General features: G+C 21.3%; 1 protein-coding gene across 6 annotated transcripts; it reads left to right on the top strand.

Annotated features, from left to right (window-relative positions):
- The first annotated feature begins 664 nt into the window (after nucleotides 1-664).
- On the top strand, nucleotides 665-21,788 carry LOC108000456 (solute carrier family 2, facilitated glucose transporter member 1). Of its 6 annotated transcripts, XM_017060787.3 has the most exons (9): nucleotides 666-803; nucleotides 2,066-2,259; nucleotides 8,196-8,226; nucleotides 8,300-8,359; nucleotides 8,454-8,465; nucleotides 15,360-15,458; nucleotides 17,085-17,649; nucleotides 17,812-18,212; nucleotides 18,307-21,788. In XM_017060787.3, the coding sequence occupies exons 2-9, from the start codon at nucleotides 2,081-2,083 to the stop codon at nucleotides 18,652-18,654; spliced, it is 1,695 nt and encodes a 564-aa protein (XP_016916276.1). In that variant the 5' UTR covers nucleotides 666-803; nucleotides 2,066-2,080; the 3' UTR covers nucleotides 18,655-21,788. The 6 variants fall into 6 exon arrangements, with proteins under 6 accessions (XP_016916281.1, XP_016916276.1, XP_016916280.1 ...); XM_017060793.3 differs by lacking the exons at nucleotides 666-803; nucleotides 2,066-2,259 and adding an exon at nucleotides 6,400-6,523; XM_017060795.3 differs by lacking the exons at nucleotides 666-803; nucleotides 2,066-2,259; nucleotides 8,196-8,226; nucleotides 8,300-8,359; nucleotides 8,454-8,465 and adding exons at nucleotides 14,124-14,174; nucleotides 14,252-14,393; nucleotides 14,462-14,693.
- Nucleotides 21,789-21,895: the final 107 nt, after the last annotated feature.

Consider the following 21,895-nt stretch of genomic DNA (forward strand, 5'->3'; position numbering starts at 1 on the left):
ATTATAAATATATCATTGTATAAGTCACTGTAAAATAGAACAAACTATCTTTAATACATACTAATACATAATAATAACTTTAAAATTGAATGTTATTTTTACATAATCAATGTCATTAGAAAACATTAAAATTAATTGAAAATATAATAATGATTTATCATAGAATCTTATTATTAGTTTGTTATTATTTGTTATATATTTCGTATATATTTTAGTTTGAAAATATAATATATATATATATATATATAAATGAAAAAAATTATATAATTATAAATGAATAAAAAAATAATAACAAATTATTAGATATTAAATATTTTTATCAAATTTATAATATATAAATAAAAATAATCAAAAATATGATGATTTTAAAGAATGCAAATAAAAATTTAAAAAAAAAGAACATCTTCGGAAAATATTTATGAATTGTTACAAGTCCGATAGAGAGTTTGCTGGCAGGATATGCTATCAGGTCAAGTGAAATCAATTGCGAAGTATAGCAGGAATTAATTGATGCAGAAATACAGAAGAGAAGAAGAGTCGAAGGGGAAGAAGAGAAGATGCATTAACGTAGTTGTATTCGTTGTTAGAGGAAGTCAGAGGCTCGTCTAACGACGTATGCGTTAAAATTAAATCCAGCCGGAGGCCGACGGCTACGTCTTGCCGACGGCGACGACGACGGCGACGTTACGATGAGATGCGTCCTCTAGCTCAGTCTCAAGAGCACACCCTGGCTGTACGGATGTTCTGATCTTCGATATTTTTTTTCTTGTATTTTCGTGCTTTTATCATCGATTTCATCGATAGTACGTTTAATACATTTATTTATAGTTGGCGGCATAAAAAGTGCAGATACATTCATTGAGAAACAACGAATTTTTGCTGAACTATTCTCTTCATTCTATTTCTTCTATTACTTCTACTTTTCTTGAGCACGAGGTAATTAAAAAATGTCATATCTTTCTTATGGCAACTTTTAGATTCCTCGTTGACGTCAATGGACTATGTCCTGATTTTTCATGTCAATTAGCTCAAATTAATATATAATATATAATTGAAAAATTAATATATATTTTATGTAGAACTTTTATATAGAAAAATAACTTTGTTTTTTATACATGAAATTTTTAAATGAGTTTATTAATCGAATGTATAAATATTATATATAATAGTTGTATAATACATACAAGAATTTTTGCTGATTCATGTCGAATGATTTATGAAAAATGTCGATGTACTCATTAAAACATAGTTAATCTTTTGATGTAAAGACAAATTTTTTTCATTCTTTTATTCAAGAATTAATAGAATAGAGTTTACAATTTCAAGTTAATAATTATATTATTTTAATTTGATTTTAAATCAAATTCTATGCAATAATTTGTAAATAAGTTTTAAATAAACAATTTCAAATTCTAATATCAAAGTTGAATAAGATATATGTGAAAATTAGTAAAATAATATAATAATATAAAAATTACAATGTTTTCTAATAATTTTCTTGAATGGTAGAATAAAATTTTCTATAGGAGTGGGGAGTGTGTCATCGAGTTACTAGCCTTGATTCTTCGCCAAATAATTGATAGGGAAAGCATAGTGTTGTCACATTCTCGCGCTAATTTTACATACAATACTTACGACGCACAATTGACAATTTTCATTATTCTAATGACGCATCTAATTTCATATTTACTTAATAAAAAAATTCTAGTTTTTCATTTTAATTATAAAATTATAGTTATATAGTATAGTTATATTTTTCTTTTATTTTTAATAATAATTTTTATTTAAAAAGAAATGTATTTTGTTTATAAATGTATTTATATTTTGACAAATTAAGTATAATTGCTTTATTTAAATTCAATTTTAATTAATTAAAAAAAATTTAATTAATTTATTAAAAATATAGAAATGTTTCAAAAAATTTTAGAAAGTACAAAAAAGTTTTTTGTTTTCTTTTCTTATTTAAAATGAAAATTGTATTTTGATTCTACATTAAAAAAAATTAAAGAATTTGTTCATCTTTCAATTTGCTTATTTTAAGACATATGTCTTTTGGTGTTATAAGGGAAGATGGATCGAGATGATGAAGATTTTGGAGAGGGTTTCATCGCAGAATCTCATCCACTTAGGCCAACGCATCTTTCTGTCCCTCTCAGTGGTCGACCAGATTCTAGAGCACCTAGTATCAGTAGCAGTGTTAGTGATTTGGATGTTCCAATTTATACTCGAGAAACCACTATACCTGTCTCTGCTGGAAAAGTAAGTAAATTTTTTCACAAATTTTTCAAATTATTAAAATATTTATTAAAATATTTTCAAATATTGATATATGAAACATATTAATATATTTTTATTTTTTCTTGAAATATTATTAACATATTTTTATTATATTAAATTTACTCTTGAATATTTTATTATTTATTCATAAATTGCAATTAATAAATGCGTGAAAATTGTAATCATTATTTATTATTAAAAATTAATATTGTAATATAACAATTAATGTAAGTATTAACTGAAATTTATATAGAAGTAGTATTAAAATCTAAAATAAATAATCGAAGATCAAGATATATATGCAGATATAAACATACATATTTTTCTATGCACATATAGAAAGTGGAATATGAGTGATCATTTATTTTTAAAATTATCATTTAGTATTAAATAATAATAGTATTAAATAATGAAATATATATATATATATATATATATAAACAATCATAGTAATAATAAGAATCAATAAAATAATTATTAAATTTATGAAAACATATAATTGCGATTTTAAAAATTTTTTGAGGACATCGATTATAGTATAATGAGAATAAAATATTATTTTGAATTTTTATTATTTCTTTTATCAATAATAATTAATTATTATAAAAATTAATTAATAACATATAAATAATTGGAATTCTTCCAAATAGCAATTCTTAACCTTGCACAGATCATTGATCGATTCTCTGTAGTGAATATCGTTAGTTGTTAGTAATGCTTTCTTGATCAAATGATCTGTGGTTTCTTCGAATGACGCAAGACATGCTCTAAGCAACTGCACGTAGATACGTATTTGACCCCTGTTAATAGAATTCTAAGCATTCAATTAATATGCCCTTAGTACCTATCGAATAATTAAACGATACTTATCGCTCGTAAAGTAAGCATTATTATATTATTAATTAACTATTATATTAATATTATATTAATATTAATTTTAATATTATATTAATATCACAATATTCTATAATATTTTATAATATTATAATTATATAAATAATATAATTATAATATTTTATTTTATTAATAGCATATCTAAATGTTACAAATTAATGTTTTTTAAAAATTACAATATAATTTTTTTATTTTAAAATATTTCTTTTATTAAATATATACAAAAAAATTAGAATGTCAATGAAAAATGCAGTATCATATTTGAAATAAATAGAAATAAACTTTATGACAAATATATAATTACATATTATACAAATATTTACTTTAAATACAATTTTCGTTTTTATTTTTATATTGTGATAACCTAACTCTTCGAAACAATGTTTCTTTTTATATTTTAAGATATAACATGCTATTGTCAACAGGTGAATTTTCTTTTTTTTGGATTTTTATTTCAAATCTTCAATTCTTGAACTATTTATTGACGTAAAATCAGTGGTTATCATTATCATATCATAAAAATATTTAACATTAAATAATTTAAACATATCTTGTTTTTTTAATTTTTATTAATTATTTATTGGTTTTTTAAAATATAAATATTTCATTATGAATATTATAAGTTTTATTTGAAAAGCAGTTATAAATATGCAGTTCATATGATTTGAGAACATTCCATAACCTAGCACGTGATTGGTCGAATTGGTGGGTGTGTACAAGGCATGTCACCTGTCACTGCTTTAATTCCACAGTATATTACATATATTATCTGACGCAATCACACATGAATGTTACGATAGTAAACGAAATGCATTTTATATTTTAAATACAAACTATTTAAATCATATATGTTTAATATGTTTATAATAATAATAAATGTAATTTATATATTTTTAGAAAATTTTTTTTCATTTGATTTATAAATATAATTTATTATTATTATTTATTTATTATAAAATAAATTTTCATATTAATATATTTTTTAATATGTAATATAATTTTTAAACTATTATATAAAATTTTTCAAAAATCATTGATATTAATATATTAGGAAACTGACATACGTTTTACATACGTTTCTTTGACTATTATCTTTGATTATTATTTTTAGAATTCTTGTATTTCAATATATTTGATTCAATTATTCAATAATTTTTGAGAAATATTATTTATTGTGACATAAATTTAATTTTATACTTTTTAATATTATTATTTTAATATAAAAATTAAAATTAATTTTAAATTAATATTTTTTATTTTTTTTTAAATATATATAATTTTTTTAGATGTATATTATTATTATAAATAATATCTTTATGATCAATATATTTATGATTATAATATATATTTATATATATTTATTAAATTACAATGGCTTCATGAATAAATATGAATTTTTAAACTTTGAATTCAATAAACGTTTTGAAGTAAATAGATGAAATATAATTTAAAATGCAAATAATTGTTTTATGATATTAACATATCAAAGGAAATGACTTCAAATTTCTTATATGTAACTAGTTTATTTTTTTAATATGAAAATATTATATAATGATTTAAATTTTTAATTTCTTTCTTATATTTTAAATTGCAAATTACAAAAATACTAAATACAAAAATACTGGAATATCATAAAATTTTAAATTTATTTAAAGTCATTCATATTTAAATAAAGATATTATTGTTCTTAATATTATTTATGTTGTGTCTTGTGATATTAGAAAATTGAAATAGAGAGGGAGAGTGAAAGAGTAAGTGAGAAAATGAAAGAGTGAGAAAGAGAATTCTTGGGGGCTCGCCATCTATCGAAGAGTGACGTTGTACAGCTTGCATCAATGTGAAGCCATCGTCCGTCGCCCACGCGTTGTATCGTTCGTTTTTACCTAAGATAAAATAGCCAAGTGCGTTTTACTATAGTATATTCGCGTGTTTTCAATGCTTTTGTTTCTTATATTTTAATAATTTAATAAATGTTTTATAACCACAAAGATTAATTTTTATCGTTTTTTATATTATGTCCATATATTTGAAAAGAGGTTAGAAAATGTTTCTATATGTTATATTTTAGAATTTGTTTATACATATAAAATAAATTTTATAATTTTAGATAAATGATTATTTAGATAAATTTCATTAAATATAAAATTTGAATAATTAATATATATATAATTCTTATTTCAAATGTCTTTCTAATTATTAATTATAATCATTTATGATATTTATAATATGTATAAATAATATAATTTTTATTTTTTTCATTATAATTTTTTTCACTTAAATTATAAAGACTATAATTATTTTTAATTATGCGATATATTTCAAAACGTATCGATCAATCACTAAATATTCATTCCAAATATTCAGAGAGTAAGCGCAGGCTCAACAAAAAATTAGAAATGGAACTTGGTATATTTCGTATCTTATGTGAATATGGTATATATATGACATATAATTTATATTAAAAAATGTTATTTAATAATAACTAACTGACTGTGAATTTTTAAAAATTATAATTTTATTAAAAAAATAATGACTGTGTATAAATATATACAAATTTTTGTGACAAATTAATTGTGATAAAAACAGTATTTTTAAAGTTATATCACATAAAATATAAATAATTTAATTAAATAAAGATTACGTTCGTTTTAAATCTGATTGAAAAAGTTCTATTACATTTGTAAGTAATGATATTAATTATTTTTTAAATCATTGATTGAAAAGTTGTTTGCAATGCATAATGGCTTTTAATATGAAATATAAGAAAAATATAAAAAAAAAATCAAATTATAAAATAAAAATATATTATGAATAACAAATGAATGCAAATATTAAATTTTAAAAATTTTTTTCATGCGAAAATGATATATTTTTTTAAAGCATATAATTTAAAATTATAAAAAATCAAACATAAATTAGTAAATAGAGCATTATTTCATTGATTTTTAAATATGAACATATTTTTAGATGATTTATATTTATTATGTTAATATAATAAAATATTATACATTATATTAAATATTTTTCTAATTTAAAAATATAATTATTTAATTATTACATCTAAATATAGAGCTACAAAAGCAAGTTTATTTCAATATCTGATTTTCGTTTTGTTATGTCGAAAATTAAATAAAAAATAATTTCTCCAATGAATTAAATATGAATTAAATATGAAGCAATCCTCGATTTAGAATTACAATAGAAAATGCAAGCCGGTAAATTTTCGCGCGTGCGCTTTGTAAGGCTTCTTGGTCGGTTACTCGTTTATCCAAGAGGTATAAGTATACCAGGATCGAACGTGAATTTTCTTGGAATAGTCAAGCCCGCGTTTTCTTTGACTACGTCACTAATTGTAAGTACTACGTGTCATTCGCGCGGCAACTCGGTCGTTATTTCTTTTCTAAAAATAAATCGAATGAATTCTTTTTTATTTTTCTTTTTTTTTTACAAATACTAATGCAAACCTAACCCACGTATGGATAGACTGACAATTATGAGTTGCAAACAGAAATATATTATTGAGTTAATTTACAAATGAGAAACATAGATGTTTTTAATCAATGGAATTGAATATAACATACTTTACTAATAATATAGATATACATATTTTCTTAAATTAAATTTTATATATTTCTATATATTGTTTATAAACATGATTGTCTACATATATTATTTTTAAATGTTTATATTTTAAAGTGAATCAATGCAAATATAATATGAATGATGAAATGAATATGATTATAATTAATATTCACGTTTGTCAATTTCAGTAACAAGTTATTCGTAATGAGAATTTATGATATTTTTATCATTATATTTTTAACATTGATTTAAAATATTTTGATATATTGTACATTGTGATAAAAAGCTAGTTTAGGTAAGAGATAATTTTTAAATCAAATAAATGAATAAATTATGATGTAACGATATCACATTTCGTGACTTATAAAGGAATACAAAATTCGTATATACATAAACAAAATTTGTTATATAGAAAAAATTTTCAATTCAATTTTCATTTAGAATCAATTTCATTCTTTCAATATACAATGACATGTCAAATTATCATAGATCATGACCCTCCAGATTACATATACATACATATATATATATATTCAATGATTCTATTTTCATAATATTAATCAACAAAGTTCTAATTAATTATTTATATATAATTTACATACAAACTAAAACTCTAGATTCTTTTACGATCTTATTTCAGATTTGATTTATTTATTATATTTATTTCTTTATTTATAATTATAATATTAAATTAATAAACTATAAATAGAATATGCTATAATATAAAAAATATATAAAATTATTATATTTTAAATAAAAATAAAAAAGTTATCTTCTATATTTCATAACATTTTAACAATTAGTAAAAAAAATTACTATATTAATATAATAATATTTATAATCGTGAGTTATAATTTTTTAGATTTTTTGTTCTTAATAAATAAAAATAAATTTTATTTTTTTCTAAAATCAATAAATAAGTAGAAGCATTTTGTTATTTTAATATATATTGATATTGCTATAAATAATTATAATAAAAAATAATAAATATTTAAATTTTTGTATAAATTTAATTATATCTTATATTAATCATTTATTATTGATTATCTATTTTATTAATTATATTAATTAGTTAATTAATTATAGTTTTTATGATTTGTTTATTTATAGACTTTATAGATTTTTAATATATTATGAAGGAAGCTGTTGCGTTTGTTTCTTTTTCTTTCATTATTATTTTCATATATACATCATTTATTAAATTGATTTTTTAATTACTTAATCTTAAAGTTATATCAAATAATATCTTAAAATTATTCAAAATATTTCAAACATCTAATCTTACGTAAGAAATTAAAGTGATTATATTATCTATATATGCTTGCTTGTTCCTTTTCATTACATCATTTTTATATTATTTTGTAAAAGATTCGTTTTATCATTGATATTTCTCGTTTTTATATAATAATATATGAAATATAATTTACACGTTTTTTTACAAGCTGCTTTGTGATGGAAACGGAAAACGACAAGGTATCATGTAATAAAAAAATTAACATAAAATTTATAGATATTGGTATATGCTTAATTAACAATTATGATTTAGTCAAGCAATAAAATTCAAGAGCAGGCTACAACAAGTACGCCTTCAAATCCGGTGCAGGAGGTAACGAAATTTGTTACAAACTTAAGAACATATAATGTTAAACGGCTTTTATCTTTTCTGTTTCATTGTTTACTCTTTCACATACATTATGGAGGATAAGAAATTGGTGAGTATATTATATTACAAACTGAACGATATGTAGTTTTTAAGACGAAAATATTAATTTTTATTTTAGCTGTTAAACTCGTATATATTTGATTTTTTTTTGTTTTTATTATTATGCACATAAAGTTTATGATTTTGAAAACAAAGTATCTCGAAAGTCGAAAGTATGTTTCACTTAAATTGTGACAAAAACAAAAAATTAACGCGAAGAAATCTAATCTCGTATAAAGTTCAAATTTCGGATAGTCGAATATCATTGATGATAACGAATATATATATATTATCATTTTCTATGTCCTGTCTATTAAATTATAAATTTTGAATAGAAAAGATTAAAGGTCATATAATTGTTTCTTTGATTTCATTTTTTTATCTCATTTATCTTTTTATATTTTGAAATATCGTTTATAAATTTACCGCAATTTATATTCTAAAAAATATATTATTTCAATTTTAACAAGTTATTTTTAATAATCATTTATGTCGCAAATTATAAATCAATAACTGTTGATTATATCGTTATTTGATTTATAATTCTAAGGAATATGAGTAATGTCGAAATTTTACTTCCTTTGATGATAATAAATTAATATCTATATATTAAAAATCTTTTATCTCTATTGAAAAAATTATTGAAAATAAATCCTATTAAAGATTTGATTTTTTATTATATTTTGCATTAATATAAATTTTTTAAATTATATTTTGAATTGTTAGTATATAAATAAAATTATTTGATTCTTTTCAACGTGGGTATATATAAAACTTATATAAAATCTGGTTTAACTAATGACAATGAGTCGGTGACTGTATTTTATCATCTATGAAACATTCTTTAATTTTGTTTGTTTAATTATGCTTTCTTTGCTTTTTTTTCATCAAATTTTCTAAATATATAAAATAAAATAAATGTAACATTAAGTGAAAAAAATAGAATTAAATTATTTTGTTTTGAAAAAATTCAAATAAATTTCATATCATATTATAGAACATATTATAGAAGAAAGTGAATTTTAAAAATTTAAAAATTAAAAGTAATACATGATATATTTTTCTTATTTAACCATTCTTACATAGGTTACATATTACATAGGTTATGACAACCGCTTTGTAACTGTAATATTCTTAACTATAAAATTGGCGCACACAACATGATTACTCCATTAAAAGGCTACGTCCGGTTTTGCATTGAGACAGTATGAGCTTGTTACAACAAAATAATAGATCCAGAACAAAATTTTTTTCGTACCATCTTGGTATAGTTTAAATTATTTTTATAAGATAAAATTGTACTATAATAACATAATTTTATATTTATCTTTATTCATTTAACTATTCTAATAATTTTTTATAAATAATATAACAATACATATTATATATTTCTTCTATAATTATTATCATTATTATTGAAAGTCTTTTTTTATTGATTCCGCATTTTATTCATCATTATAAAGAAAAAATTTATATATGATAATTTGAAATGTTATTATTATAATCAACATTGTAAACATGTTCATTTAATATGTCGCAGATGAAATATAAATCCGTTCGATAGGATTATGGTTTAAGAAATTGAGAAGGACAAGCATAAGAAATCTAGATCCTTTCATATAGCGTTTATAATACTTCAACTATACAGCTACATATTGTATTATACGGATTATATTAATATATCTACATATTAATCTAAAGTATAATTTTCAAGTATTTCTTTACATCAGATATAGATGCATCAGATTCTTTATCAGGAAGTGGTTAGCGATCATCATACAAAATGATCCCTTTATATATTTTTTAATGATATTTACAATTATTGATTTTAAATTTTATAAATATCGATTAAGAGGAAAAAAAAAAGAAAAGAAAGATCGCGTTAGTTCATATCTATATTCTTTTTTTCGAGAATTTTCTCGGAAGAAATGCTGGAATGGTGAGAGAGGTGAAACCTACATTGCTGCACAGTGTTGTCCAATTGGTATGTATAGAGTTTGTTCAAGGGACCTACACCAAGCTTGAGCGAGAAGTAAAGAGGAGAGGGAGATATGACTGGTTTCGAAAATCAGCTTTCGTCCCGCTCGCACGAATGTTGTCTCAGTAGCTTTCATACGCGACCGTGACACGGAACGATTCGGTCGTTGTCTCCTCACTGTCGTCGCATCGCTCAATTCGAATTTTTGTATACGAGCTAGTGACAAAAAATTTTTTTTAATAAGTGTAATACGAAAGCATACGAAATTTTATACCATGACTGACAGAGGATGGTTACAGGTAAAAATATTTTCAATATAAACATATCTAGTGCCAAATAATAATAATATCTAAATTAATAATTAAAAGTTTCGAATATATTTGGTTTTTTTTTGTTCTTTACGATTCACAATATAAAATTTAACAATTAATGATAAAATATTTGATGTCAATTAATTATGATTACCATTTTATGTGAAATTTCTATTTGGCGGTAATTGAAATATTTTTTTAAATCTATTCTGCTTGTCCTGAGTATTATGAATGTTATTAGCATTGAAATATTAACATTCAATTTGAATACTTGAAGTATTGTATACTTTCAAAACGCGGTAACATTTTCACCATTGATAATTAGAAGTAAAAATTGTAATAATTAAGTTATATTCAAGGTAAAAAATTTTATCAAGTATTTTTATTTCTAGAAACAAAGAAATATTGTTTAAGTCTTTATCTCGATCATCCGATTTTATTACAAAACTAAAATGATATATATTTAATTTGATCAATCAACTTTGAAAATGTTATTTTTTTCACAAATTTTGGATCGTTTATATTATTTAATATGTTAAACGCGACCTATGCTACTCATTTTTTTAGATAATCGTATATTATTTTAAATTCACAAAAAAAGTAAAATTTTTTAAGCATAAATTAAATATCACATTGCATCATTATTTGATGTACTCTCTGGTGTAATGAATCGAATGATCATTAAATAATTATTATACGATACTCACAAAAAGAAATTTACACTTTGATAATTTAATCCGACATTATTTAAATACATTTTTCCAATGAAAATTCTGTTTTTTCTTTCTTTCTTTCTTTTTTTTGTTTTTTTTTTTTAATATGAAATATAATAATTCTACAAACGAACGAGTAAGAATATGAAAATTGTTAAAAGCATTGATCTCTTCTTTTGTTGGACAATATTATTGTTCTGCCGACATCGATGCTCTTGTATCTCGTATTATCTCATAAATTAATGCAAGTAAAATTCCTTTGAGAGTGAAAGGAAATTAATAAGAGATGATATTAATCTGGAAATACATGTTATGTCAAGACTTGTGTTAAGCCAAGGTTGTACTGAATAACCAACCTATATATCTACTGAAGTTGTGATATGTGTAGGTGACTTTATTGCAATAATGATTTTCTACTCACGTCTAGCAAAAATATATTGTGATTGAACATAACGAAAGTATTTTTTCTTTTTTATAATTATATTTTACATAACTTTATAAATTTGATTATCATATTAAAATAACATATTGAATAAACAATTATAAATAATCAAAAAACAAAAAATGTTTATTTAATATTTAATCAATATGATTAATAATAAATTATTGTATGCATATATGATAATGATAAGAAATGTCTTATTATAAAAAAAAATTTTAAAAAGTGAACTTTAAACTACTAACATGTTAAAAGATAGAAACATTATTTAATAAATTCTTTTTTAATTTTTATCAAAATGTACTTATTAAAAGATTGCGTATGTATCTATGTATTTTTAAAATATAAATTATTGAATTTAAAAAATCAGAAATTACAGTTCTTTTTCGTTGTACAAAGAATGACGCAAACTAATAACGTATGTAAAATCGCAATATTCTACGTATTATACATATTAGCTATGCATAAATAAAAGTCAAATAAGACGACTGTAAATAAGATTAACACATGAACAATATTTCAAAATTTTTATTTTATAATTTTGAAGATACGAATATACAATATCCGAAAAAAGTATCCATACATTATGATCTATTTAGTTTAAACAGACATAACTTTGTAATACTTGTTCAAAAAGCGATCTATCTCACGTAAAAATTTAAGTAAGAATCACGTAAGAAATTAATTTTGTTAAAATAATAAAAAATAACTGAGTTTCTTAAATTTTTATAAAACTTTTATTTAAAAAAAAAATGAAGAAGTTTGTTTGTTGAATAACCTACTTAGTTAAGAATCAAAAAATCCAGCACTACTATCCAAAGTTATTTTTATTTGAACGAAAATAACGTTATTCTTATATTTTCGGTTGAAAAAATTCGTCGTATAATGTGAAATATGAAATAAATAATATTCTCTTAGGTAAAATATATTATATAATTCGATACATTTTTTTCTAATGGAAAAATTTACTTATGTTCATATAAGTAGTAACTTTTTATTTAAGAATATAAAATGAGTTTTTTTTATTCGTTTCTTTATTTTGTATATTTTATTTGATAATGATAAAGTATTATAATATTTTTGAAACTTATATAAAAATTTTGTTTTATTTGACATCATTACTGATATACATATGTATGATTTGATTAAGAATACGTTATATAAGTAATTTAAATATTTTATACGGTACTTATAATATAGAGAAACTAAAGTAGTTATCAAGAAATATCTTAAATTCTTAGAAAAATGATCAAACAAATTGATAGATCGAAAATTTTGATAAAACGTTTGCGTTTGTCATCTAGTAGCTATAATTAGAATGCTTGAACTTGTGTATGCCACGAGACCGGTGTAGAAGAGGCTTGGCAACGCGAACCAATCGGCGTTGCTTGGGATAGACACACCTCTGTTTCAACCAATGCCAACAAAAGTTTGCAGAACGGGAAATTTTCACATCTTCTCTCTAAACTTGTAATATGTTCGTTCCAGAAATATTATTCTAATATACAATGGAATTAAATTTCGTAATTGGTATTATATTTTTCATTATTATTGCAAGCAACAATCGTTTCCTAATACATCAACAGTATTATGTATATTGAAACTAATTCCAGTACATGGATGTAAATAAACACAATTACACTATTGCATGGAATATGCTTACGAAGCAATTTCATTCGCATTGGTATCATTTTTTTGAAATAAAATCTGTAAATTGAATCAGATAAAACATAAATTTTATATCACGATAAAATATTTAGTAAATAGAGACAAAGTTAAATTAAAAGATAAATTAGAAATTTTTAATTTTTAAAAACTTAAAAATAAAATTGTAGGTTATTGAAAAAAATACAAAGTATAAATTATATAAATTACTTATTATTTATTTCTAAATTGATATTTATATCGCTCGTTTAAAGTTAAACTTTTACTTTTTGGACTGATTGCAACAAAATCTTGGCTGTATTCCGAATAGTAGAGTTAGTTTAATAATCGGTTAAAGACCGAAGAAATAAGAAGAAATAAAAATGAATTGTGGCAATGCTCCTATAGTAACAGTATATATTCATGAAATAGCATGTGACATTCATATATTATATTTTCATCAGCTTGGTAAATATTCTGTTATTAATATTTGTTTCCGGTTTATCATTTTTTTTTTTTCATAAATACAAATTTTTGATACATACATAATTTATCTATATTCTATTTTATACATATAGATTTAACAAAAAACTGTGGAGACAAAATACAGTGAAAGTGAACTTGAAACTTTATGGTATAGTAAAATAAAAGAAGTATTGATACATGTATATAAACAATAAGTTATAATATAATCTAAATTATTAATTATAGCTTTTATTATTATAATTTTCAATTATATTTTTGGAATAATCGACAAATAATGAATAATAAAATGAATAATAATAAAATAAAATTAAATAGGAGATATGTTAATGAAATACAATACGTAAATTTAGTTGAGAAACACTGACTGGTAAGCTTTCTTGAAGTACGTATGCGTGTCACGTACAATAGTTTGCTTAGCATGTTTGTGTGTCACAGATAGAAGCAGTATAAAAATGCGTGGCGGGGGTACCGACCCGCAGAATGGTCTTTGACACGTGCTTGAAAACAGCGGGAGCTTGTATAAGTCTATATTTTCCATATATTCAAGTTAGAACATTTTAATCGCTTATCGGTACGAGCCTATTCAATTCATTGGTAAATCAATTATAATTTCTCGATGACTCTGAGAACGGTTGGATTTAAATTACGACCTTTATTTGGAAGACCGGTAAGATGCAAACAAATCTTAAATTTATCAATTAATTATATAATTAATGTGTAATATGATCTTTTTGTCTTTAAAAAAAATTCAGCCGAGAAAAAAGGAAAATAAAATATTAAAAATAAATTTTCTATTTTTTTAAATGTTGCAATATTTATTTTTCCATAATATTGTTTACAATTTAATTACAGTTAATTTTTTTAGTTCTTAAATTTTTATTGAATTAATTATTTAAAAAAATTGAATCTGAATAAAAATTTAACCGGATTAAGATTTTATAAAGATTTTTATTCTGATATTTGTTTAAAATAATTTGAAATATAATAAAAAAATATTATTTAAAATTTAATCAAAAAAATTATTAAAAATATAATCAAAAAATATAATTTATTTAAGGTAGCAATATAATTTTTTTTAACTAGCTAAAAATAACCAAAAATAGTTAAAAATAAATCTTTTTAATATAAATTTAAAAATAAACCTTTTTAATATAAGTTTTAAGATTTTTATTAAAATTATTAATTCTTTTATTATTAATTCTTCTTATAATAAGTGGCAAGATACATATTTCTTTTTAACCAGTTAAAAAAAAATTTTTTTAACAAGTTTTTATTGTCTGACATTGATGAATAAAGAAAACGATCGACTAAGAAGTAATTATCTTTATTGCAGGGTTTAAACGGACGATTAGCATTTGCTATTGCAGCTGCTGCACTTGGATCATCATTTCAACATGGGTACAACACTGGTGTCGTCAATGCACCTCAGCAGGTATTTCATAAGATACATTATCAGCATTTTTCTCATATACAATCGACATGAAGCTACTTTGTAATGATATTTATTCATAAATTACTAAACAAAATTTTTACTTGTTCACAATAAGTAGTTACTTATTTAGAATTCTTAAAATAAATAATAATTAATTTTTGTATTTAAATAATTAGTCATTTACTTGTAATAATATCTGATTTAAGTATAAAATTAATTATATTTTTAATATATATTAAAAAATATTTTATATTTATATATTTTTATATAAATATATATATATATATATATATATATATATATAAAAGTAATAATTAAGCATTTGGTTATATAATGTTTTTTTAGTTATCTTAGATTTTAATACGTATCTTTTTGTATGTTAAGTTCATTTTTACAAGCGCCACATAATTAATATTGAATATATTAAATACAATGAATGATCTTAGCAAATAATGCCATTACAAAACTAAAAAAAATATATTTAATAATTGAAATCGTGATTATTTGACTTGTTTTATGAAAATAAAATGATTTCAAAAGTAAAACTTATTCTCGAACAATCAATATTTCTATACTTTAATATTAATATTTCATTTAAAAAAATAATCTCAAGATCAATTCTCGAGAGTTTTACTCTCAAATATAAAATACAGGAATAAAATTAAATAAGTAAACAAAAAATAATTATTGATGAAATTTAATAAATTATACTATAAATATAATATATATCGTATATTATATTTAAATTTTATTTTTTATACATTTTTATACTATATAAATTATTTAGTTAATAATTAAAATTAATATTTAAAATCTTATGTAAGAATAAATAAAATTTGTAGAAAATTATTTAATAAATTAAATGATTATGGATAGATAAAAATAAATGGATAATACGATTAATTTAAAATTAATGTTTATTATTACTGTCCTATTAATATATTTTCATTTTTTATCAAGATTTTTAGATGTTCATTTGAAATTATCTATTCCATCATTTTAAATTACTAAAAAAATTCATTCTATTTTTTCACTTATCTAAAAGATTAAAATTCGATAAAATTTTCAATAGAAATAAAATTTAAATCTTTTTCTATCTATTCTATCTATTTCATTAATTCATTAATCGTTAAAAATTTCATATTTTTTTAACATATCGTTTTTTTTTAACGTACTAATATATCATTTGAATGTTACTATCGCTGTTATATTGAAAAATGAATTTCTAATTTAAAATCATTTTTATTCTTTAAAAAAAATAATATAAATATTATTAATATAATTAATTAGTAAAGAAATAATTATAACAAAAGTAATAATAACAGTAATTTTAAATTATTATGTATTATCCATTTATTTTTATTTATCTATAATTAGTAATTTTTTTTATAAATTTAATTCATTTTATACATATGATTTTAAATATTAGATCATAAAGATGTATAAGTAAAATTTAAACATATAAACATATGATGATAATTTTAATTATTAATTAATTAAAGTTTATTAACAATTATTTCCATCATCAATCAATTTTATTAATCAATTTTATTTCTTTGACTCTATTTATAATTAGAAATGAAAAAATGTGATATAGAAATGATATAAATATATCGTGTATTACAGCTTATTGAAGATTGGATCAGTAACTTGAAGATGAACCGTACTGGTCAAGTAACAAAACAATCAGAAGTGACTATGATATGGTCAATAGCGGTGTCGATATTTTGTGTAGGCGGAATGATCGGTGGTTCTCTGGTGGGTTCGATAGCCGATCGTTTTGGTAGAAAGGGTGGTCTGTTAATAAACAATATCCTAGTTGTCTTGACAGTAATTTTCGAGGGCTGCGCCAAAACAGCGAAGAGTTATGAAATGATAATTATAGGAAGATTTCTGATTGGTATTAATGCAGGATTAAATGCTGGTTTGGCGCCTATGTATTTATCTGAAATATCACCTATTCATTTACGAGGAGCCGTTGGAACGGTTTATCAATTAGTTATCACTATGTCTATTTTGGTATCACAAATTCTTGGATTAGAACAAATTTTGGGTACGGCCGAACAATGGCCTCTTCTTTTATGTTTGACAATTGTGCCTGCAATCTTCCAAGTAATTGCTCTTCCATTCTGCCCCGAAAGCCCGAAATATTTGTTAGTCACTAGAGGAAAGGATATGGAAGCTCAGAGAGGTAATTTCAATATTCCGCTAATCACTTTTTTAAAATTATGTGTTATCTTAAAATAGTTTATATAATCAATTGTTTTCAGTAAACAAACATATATTGTATTATATATATATTGTATTATTAGAGCGAAACATTTATTGATAACGAAAATATTATTTATTGCAGCTTTAGCTTGGTTACGTGGCACGATCGAAGTTCACGATGAAATGGAAGAAATGAGGACGGAATATGAATCAGTAAAACTTGTGCCAAAGGTTACATTGAAAGAATTATTTGTAAATTCTACTCTTAGAATTCCATTAATAATTGCGCTTATGGTTATGTTCGCGCAACAATTATCTGGTATAAATGCTGTAATGTTCTTTTCGACGAAAATCTTTATGATGGCACAATTGGATAAAAATGCGGCTCAAAATGCAACATTAGGTGTTGGAGCAATGAATGTTCTTATGACTTTTATTTCTTTAATACTTGTTGAAAGAGCTGGAAGAAAAACATTGATGTTAATTGGATTTTCTGGAATGTTTATCGATACTGCCTTACTCGCTATTTGCCTTGCTTTTGCAGTAAGTATATTGTTATGAATAAATTAATATTGTTGAAAAAAAAAGAGTGCTATAAAAATTTCTAAAATACACAATATTTTTTTTCCTTTTCTAGGAAACATCTCGTGCAGCAGCTTATTTCTCGATCGTATTGGTAATCATGTTTGTAGTTCTATTTGCAACTGGACCAGGTAGCATACCTTGGTTTTTAGTATCTGAATTGTTTAATCAATCTGCAAGACCTGCGGCAACGTCTGTTGCTATAGCAGTTAATTGGACGGCAAATTTTATCGTCAGTATCGGATTCCTACCGCTGCAAGAGGCACTAGGTGCTTACGTATTCATTATTTTCGCCGCTTTACAAGCATTCTTCGTTTTCTTCATTTATAAGAAAGTGCCCGAAACGAAGAACAAAACAATGGAGGAGATTAGTAGCATGTTTCGACAAATATCCTATCAGTAAGAATTTTTATATTGCACTTAGAGAATTAATTACAATATTTTTAAAGAAACGTTTCACAAATGAATGAATCGAATGTAGGTATGAATTTTTTTAAAGAATCCGTGACTTGACAATAATAGATATATCTATTTTTAATATGTATATTTTTATTACGTTTTTATAAAAATTAAAGATAACAAAATTATATTTTTATTTTATGATTAATTAAAAGAATATTAGTTTAAATTTTACATAATTTAAATGCTGTCAAGTCACGCATATTTTTTAAGAAGTTTGACTTTTAATTAAATTTAAACTTAGTTCCTATTGTTACCGGCACAATAAACTTATAGCAACAAACGAGAAGAGTATCAGATTAATAATAAAATATAAAAAAACTAGTAAATTAATTATTTATCTCAACAAATTTACTGATTTTTTTAAATTCTTTGTTTCTCTTTCTATAAAATTAACTTCGAACGAAATTAATAACGTAATGTAGCCCAAATTTTAGTTTTAGATAATTATACAGAGCTCAAAAGAGATAAATATTAAGAGGTAAATATTTTATTTTATAAAATATATTTTTATTGAAAAACAACAAATTAAATAAATAAGGAAATTGATGATAAATAGATATATAAACAGAAAACATATTAAATATAAATATTTAACTCGCAGTTCCTTAAGAATAATTGAGAAAATTAAGTGACAATTATTCATTTTTAGTAAACATTATTTCATCTTCAAAAAAAATGAAGAGGCGATATTATTTAATTATATTGATACTAATTATTATAATTCTAGTCATAAAAATACAATATTTTTTAATTAAAATGATATTTGGAAAATTTTATTAAGATTCACATATATTTTTCATTGCTGTAAAAATTATATTTTTAATATAATTTTATTAGAAATATAAAAAATATTTCAATTTGTTTAAAATCTTTAATAAAAATTAATTTTACATTAAAGATCTCCGAAATATTTATAAATGTCTATATATATTTAATATGATATAAATATAGCATAAAACTGTTGGAACTTGTGAGATTCATTTTCGAAAAAATTTTATTATTATAAAACTTAAAAATTTAAAATATTTTTAAAATTTTTACACATTTTATTTGTTTCATGTATAAATTTATATGAACTTATGCAAATTTTGTTGTATGAGCTATGAAAAAAAATTTTATCAAAATGAAAAAAATTAAAAATACTGTTACTCTTGTACATAAAAATATCATAGGATAGTATCGTATAGCGTAGAAAAAAATATATATTTATACATGCATGTAATTAGTGAATGTTTAAATCTGTATACCATTGTTGTATATTTATTAGATATTTAATTAATACGAAAAATAACCAAAAATCATGTTAAAATATCGTAATGACATAAGAAATATTAAGCATTAGAAATATTAAACAACGTTCCGCAGTAAATTATGAACAACATATATCTATGAATGCAAATAATACTCAAACTTAGTTCTATTTTTTATGCTTTTTATGCTGTTAAATTTATTTTAAAATTCAAGTTTTCATAGTGTGCCGGTGTATATCACAAATACATTCAATAATGAATTTTAATTCTTAAATGCTGAAACATATAAAAATATATAATTAAAATTAAAAATATTGTGAAATATGACATCAGATCATATAAGATTTATATCTTAAGTATGTCTAATGTATTAGATAAGTAATATTTTTAAAAATAATTTAGTTAAACGTTAAATTTTTATGAAAATTTTGAAAGATAAAAATTTTTTGAAAATGATCGATTTGTATTTTGATATTTTTAGATATATTTAATAATATTTTAGTAAATAATATTTACGATGTTCTTATGTAATATATATATATATAAAATTTTTAAAAAATTGATCATATCAAAATATCTTATATTTCAATAAATGAGGTAACGACCAAGTAGAATTGAAATAATTATAAGACAAACGAAAAATTATTAGATACATTTCAATTGTTAAATTATATTCAATTATTAAATCACTTCATAACTACGAGACACACTGGCATACTATATTATGCTATATATAATAATAATACATACAGCAGTAAATAATTAATTTTTATTTACTAAATTTACTCAAACATTTTTTTCTGATTTAGAAATTTTATCTAAATATTTATTAATATCAGAGGCTTGAGTAAACAATAATCTATTTTATTATTTATAATATAAAAAATTAAAAATTTTATCATAATACATATAGATTCTTATAATTAATATTCATAAGCGTCAGATAAGCAGTAAAGAAAAACATTGATATATATACATTTAAATACCTAAACATATTATTTCTCTTAACTGACGTGTATGGATTATAGTTTTAGTATACTTAAAAATAAATTTATATATGTATAGCAGGCAATAAATTATTTATCTATATTTAATATTTGAAATCAAAACTTCTATATTCAAAATTTTAAATATATGGCTAGCGTTATAAAAATTACATGAAAAATGAGTACAACACGACATATTTGTAATATTTTAATTTTAAATTTTTGTATTCATTAATTATATCTCGTAAGTATTTTGCGGTACAATTACAGCATTTAGTGTTAGCTTCTTCTTTTATACGTAAAACCTATCAATTATTCATATTTTTTCTTTTTTTTTTCTCCTTTTTTTCTTTTTTCTCCTTAAAAATTAATACAATATATATAAAAAAAATATAATGAAATAATTCATAAATATCGCGCTATATTATATTATGTTGTTATTATTTACACATTAGAAAGTCATTACAATTCATAAAATCGTGACAATTATTTAAATAATTTTTAATATCATATCAGTTTCAGTTTTATTATGACATATTATAAAAACATGTATCACATTATAGACTGTAACTTTTGATGCCAATATACAAATTATCATTATAAAAATTATACATGTAATATTATTGAGTATGAATTTTAGTTATTGTAATTTAAGCTAGATATATTCATCATTTATAGCTTATTAGTTTAAATTTTAAATAAAATTATTAAATTTGTGAATTTAAGAACATTAATTGAATATTCCTTTATACTTAATACAAAAATTATTCATTACATGTGTCATATTTATATATATATTATATGTATATGTAATATAAAAATAAATATTTAAAAATAAATTTTCAATGACATTATATAATATTACAATACACTATATTATCGAAAATTTTTTTAAATTATTATGTAATTAATATTAAAAAAAATAAGAAAAGTAATAAAAAATAAT

Source organism: Apis cerana, linkage group LG16, assembly GCF_029169275.1.
Source record: "Apis cerana isolate GH-2021 linkage group LG16, AcerK_1.0, whole genome shotgun sequence".
Lineage (NCBI taxonomy): Eukaryota > Metazoa > Arthropoda > Insecta > Hymenoptera > Apidae > Apis > Apis cerana.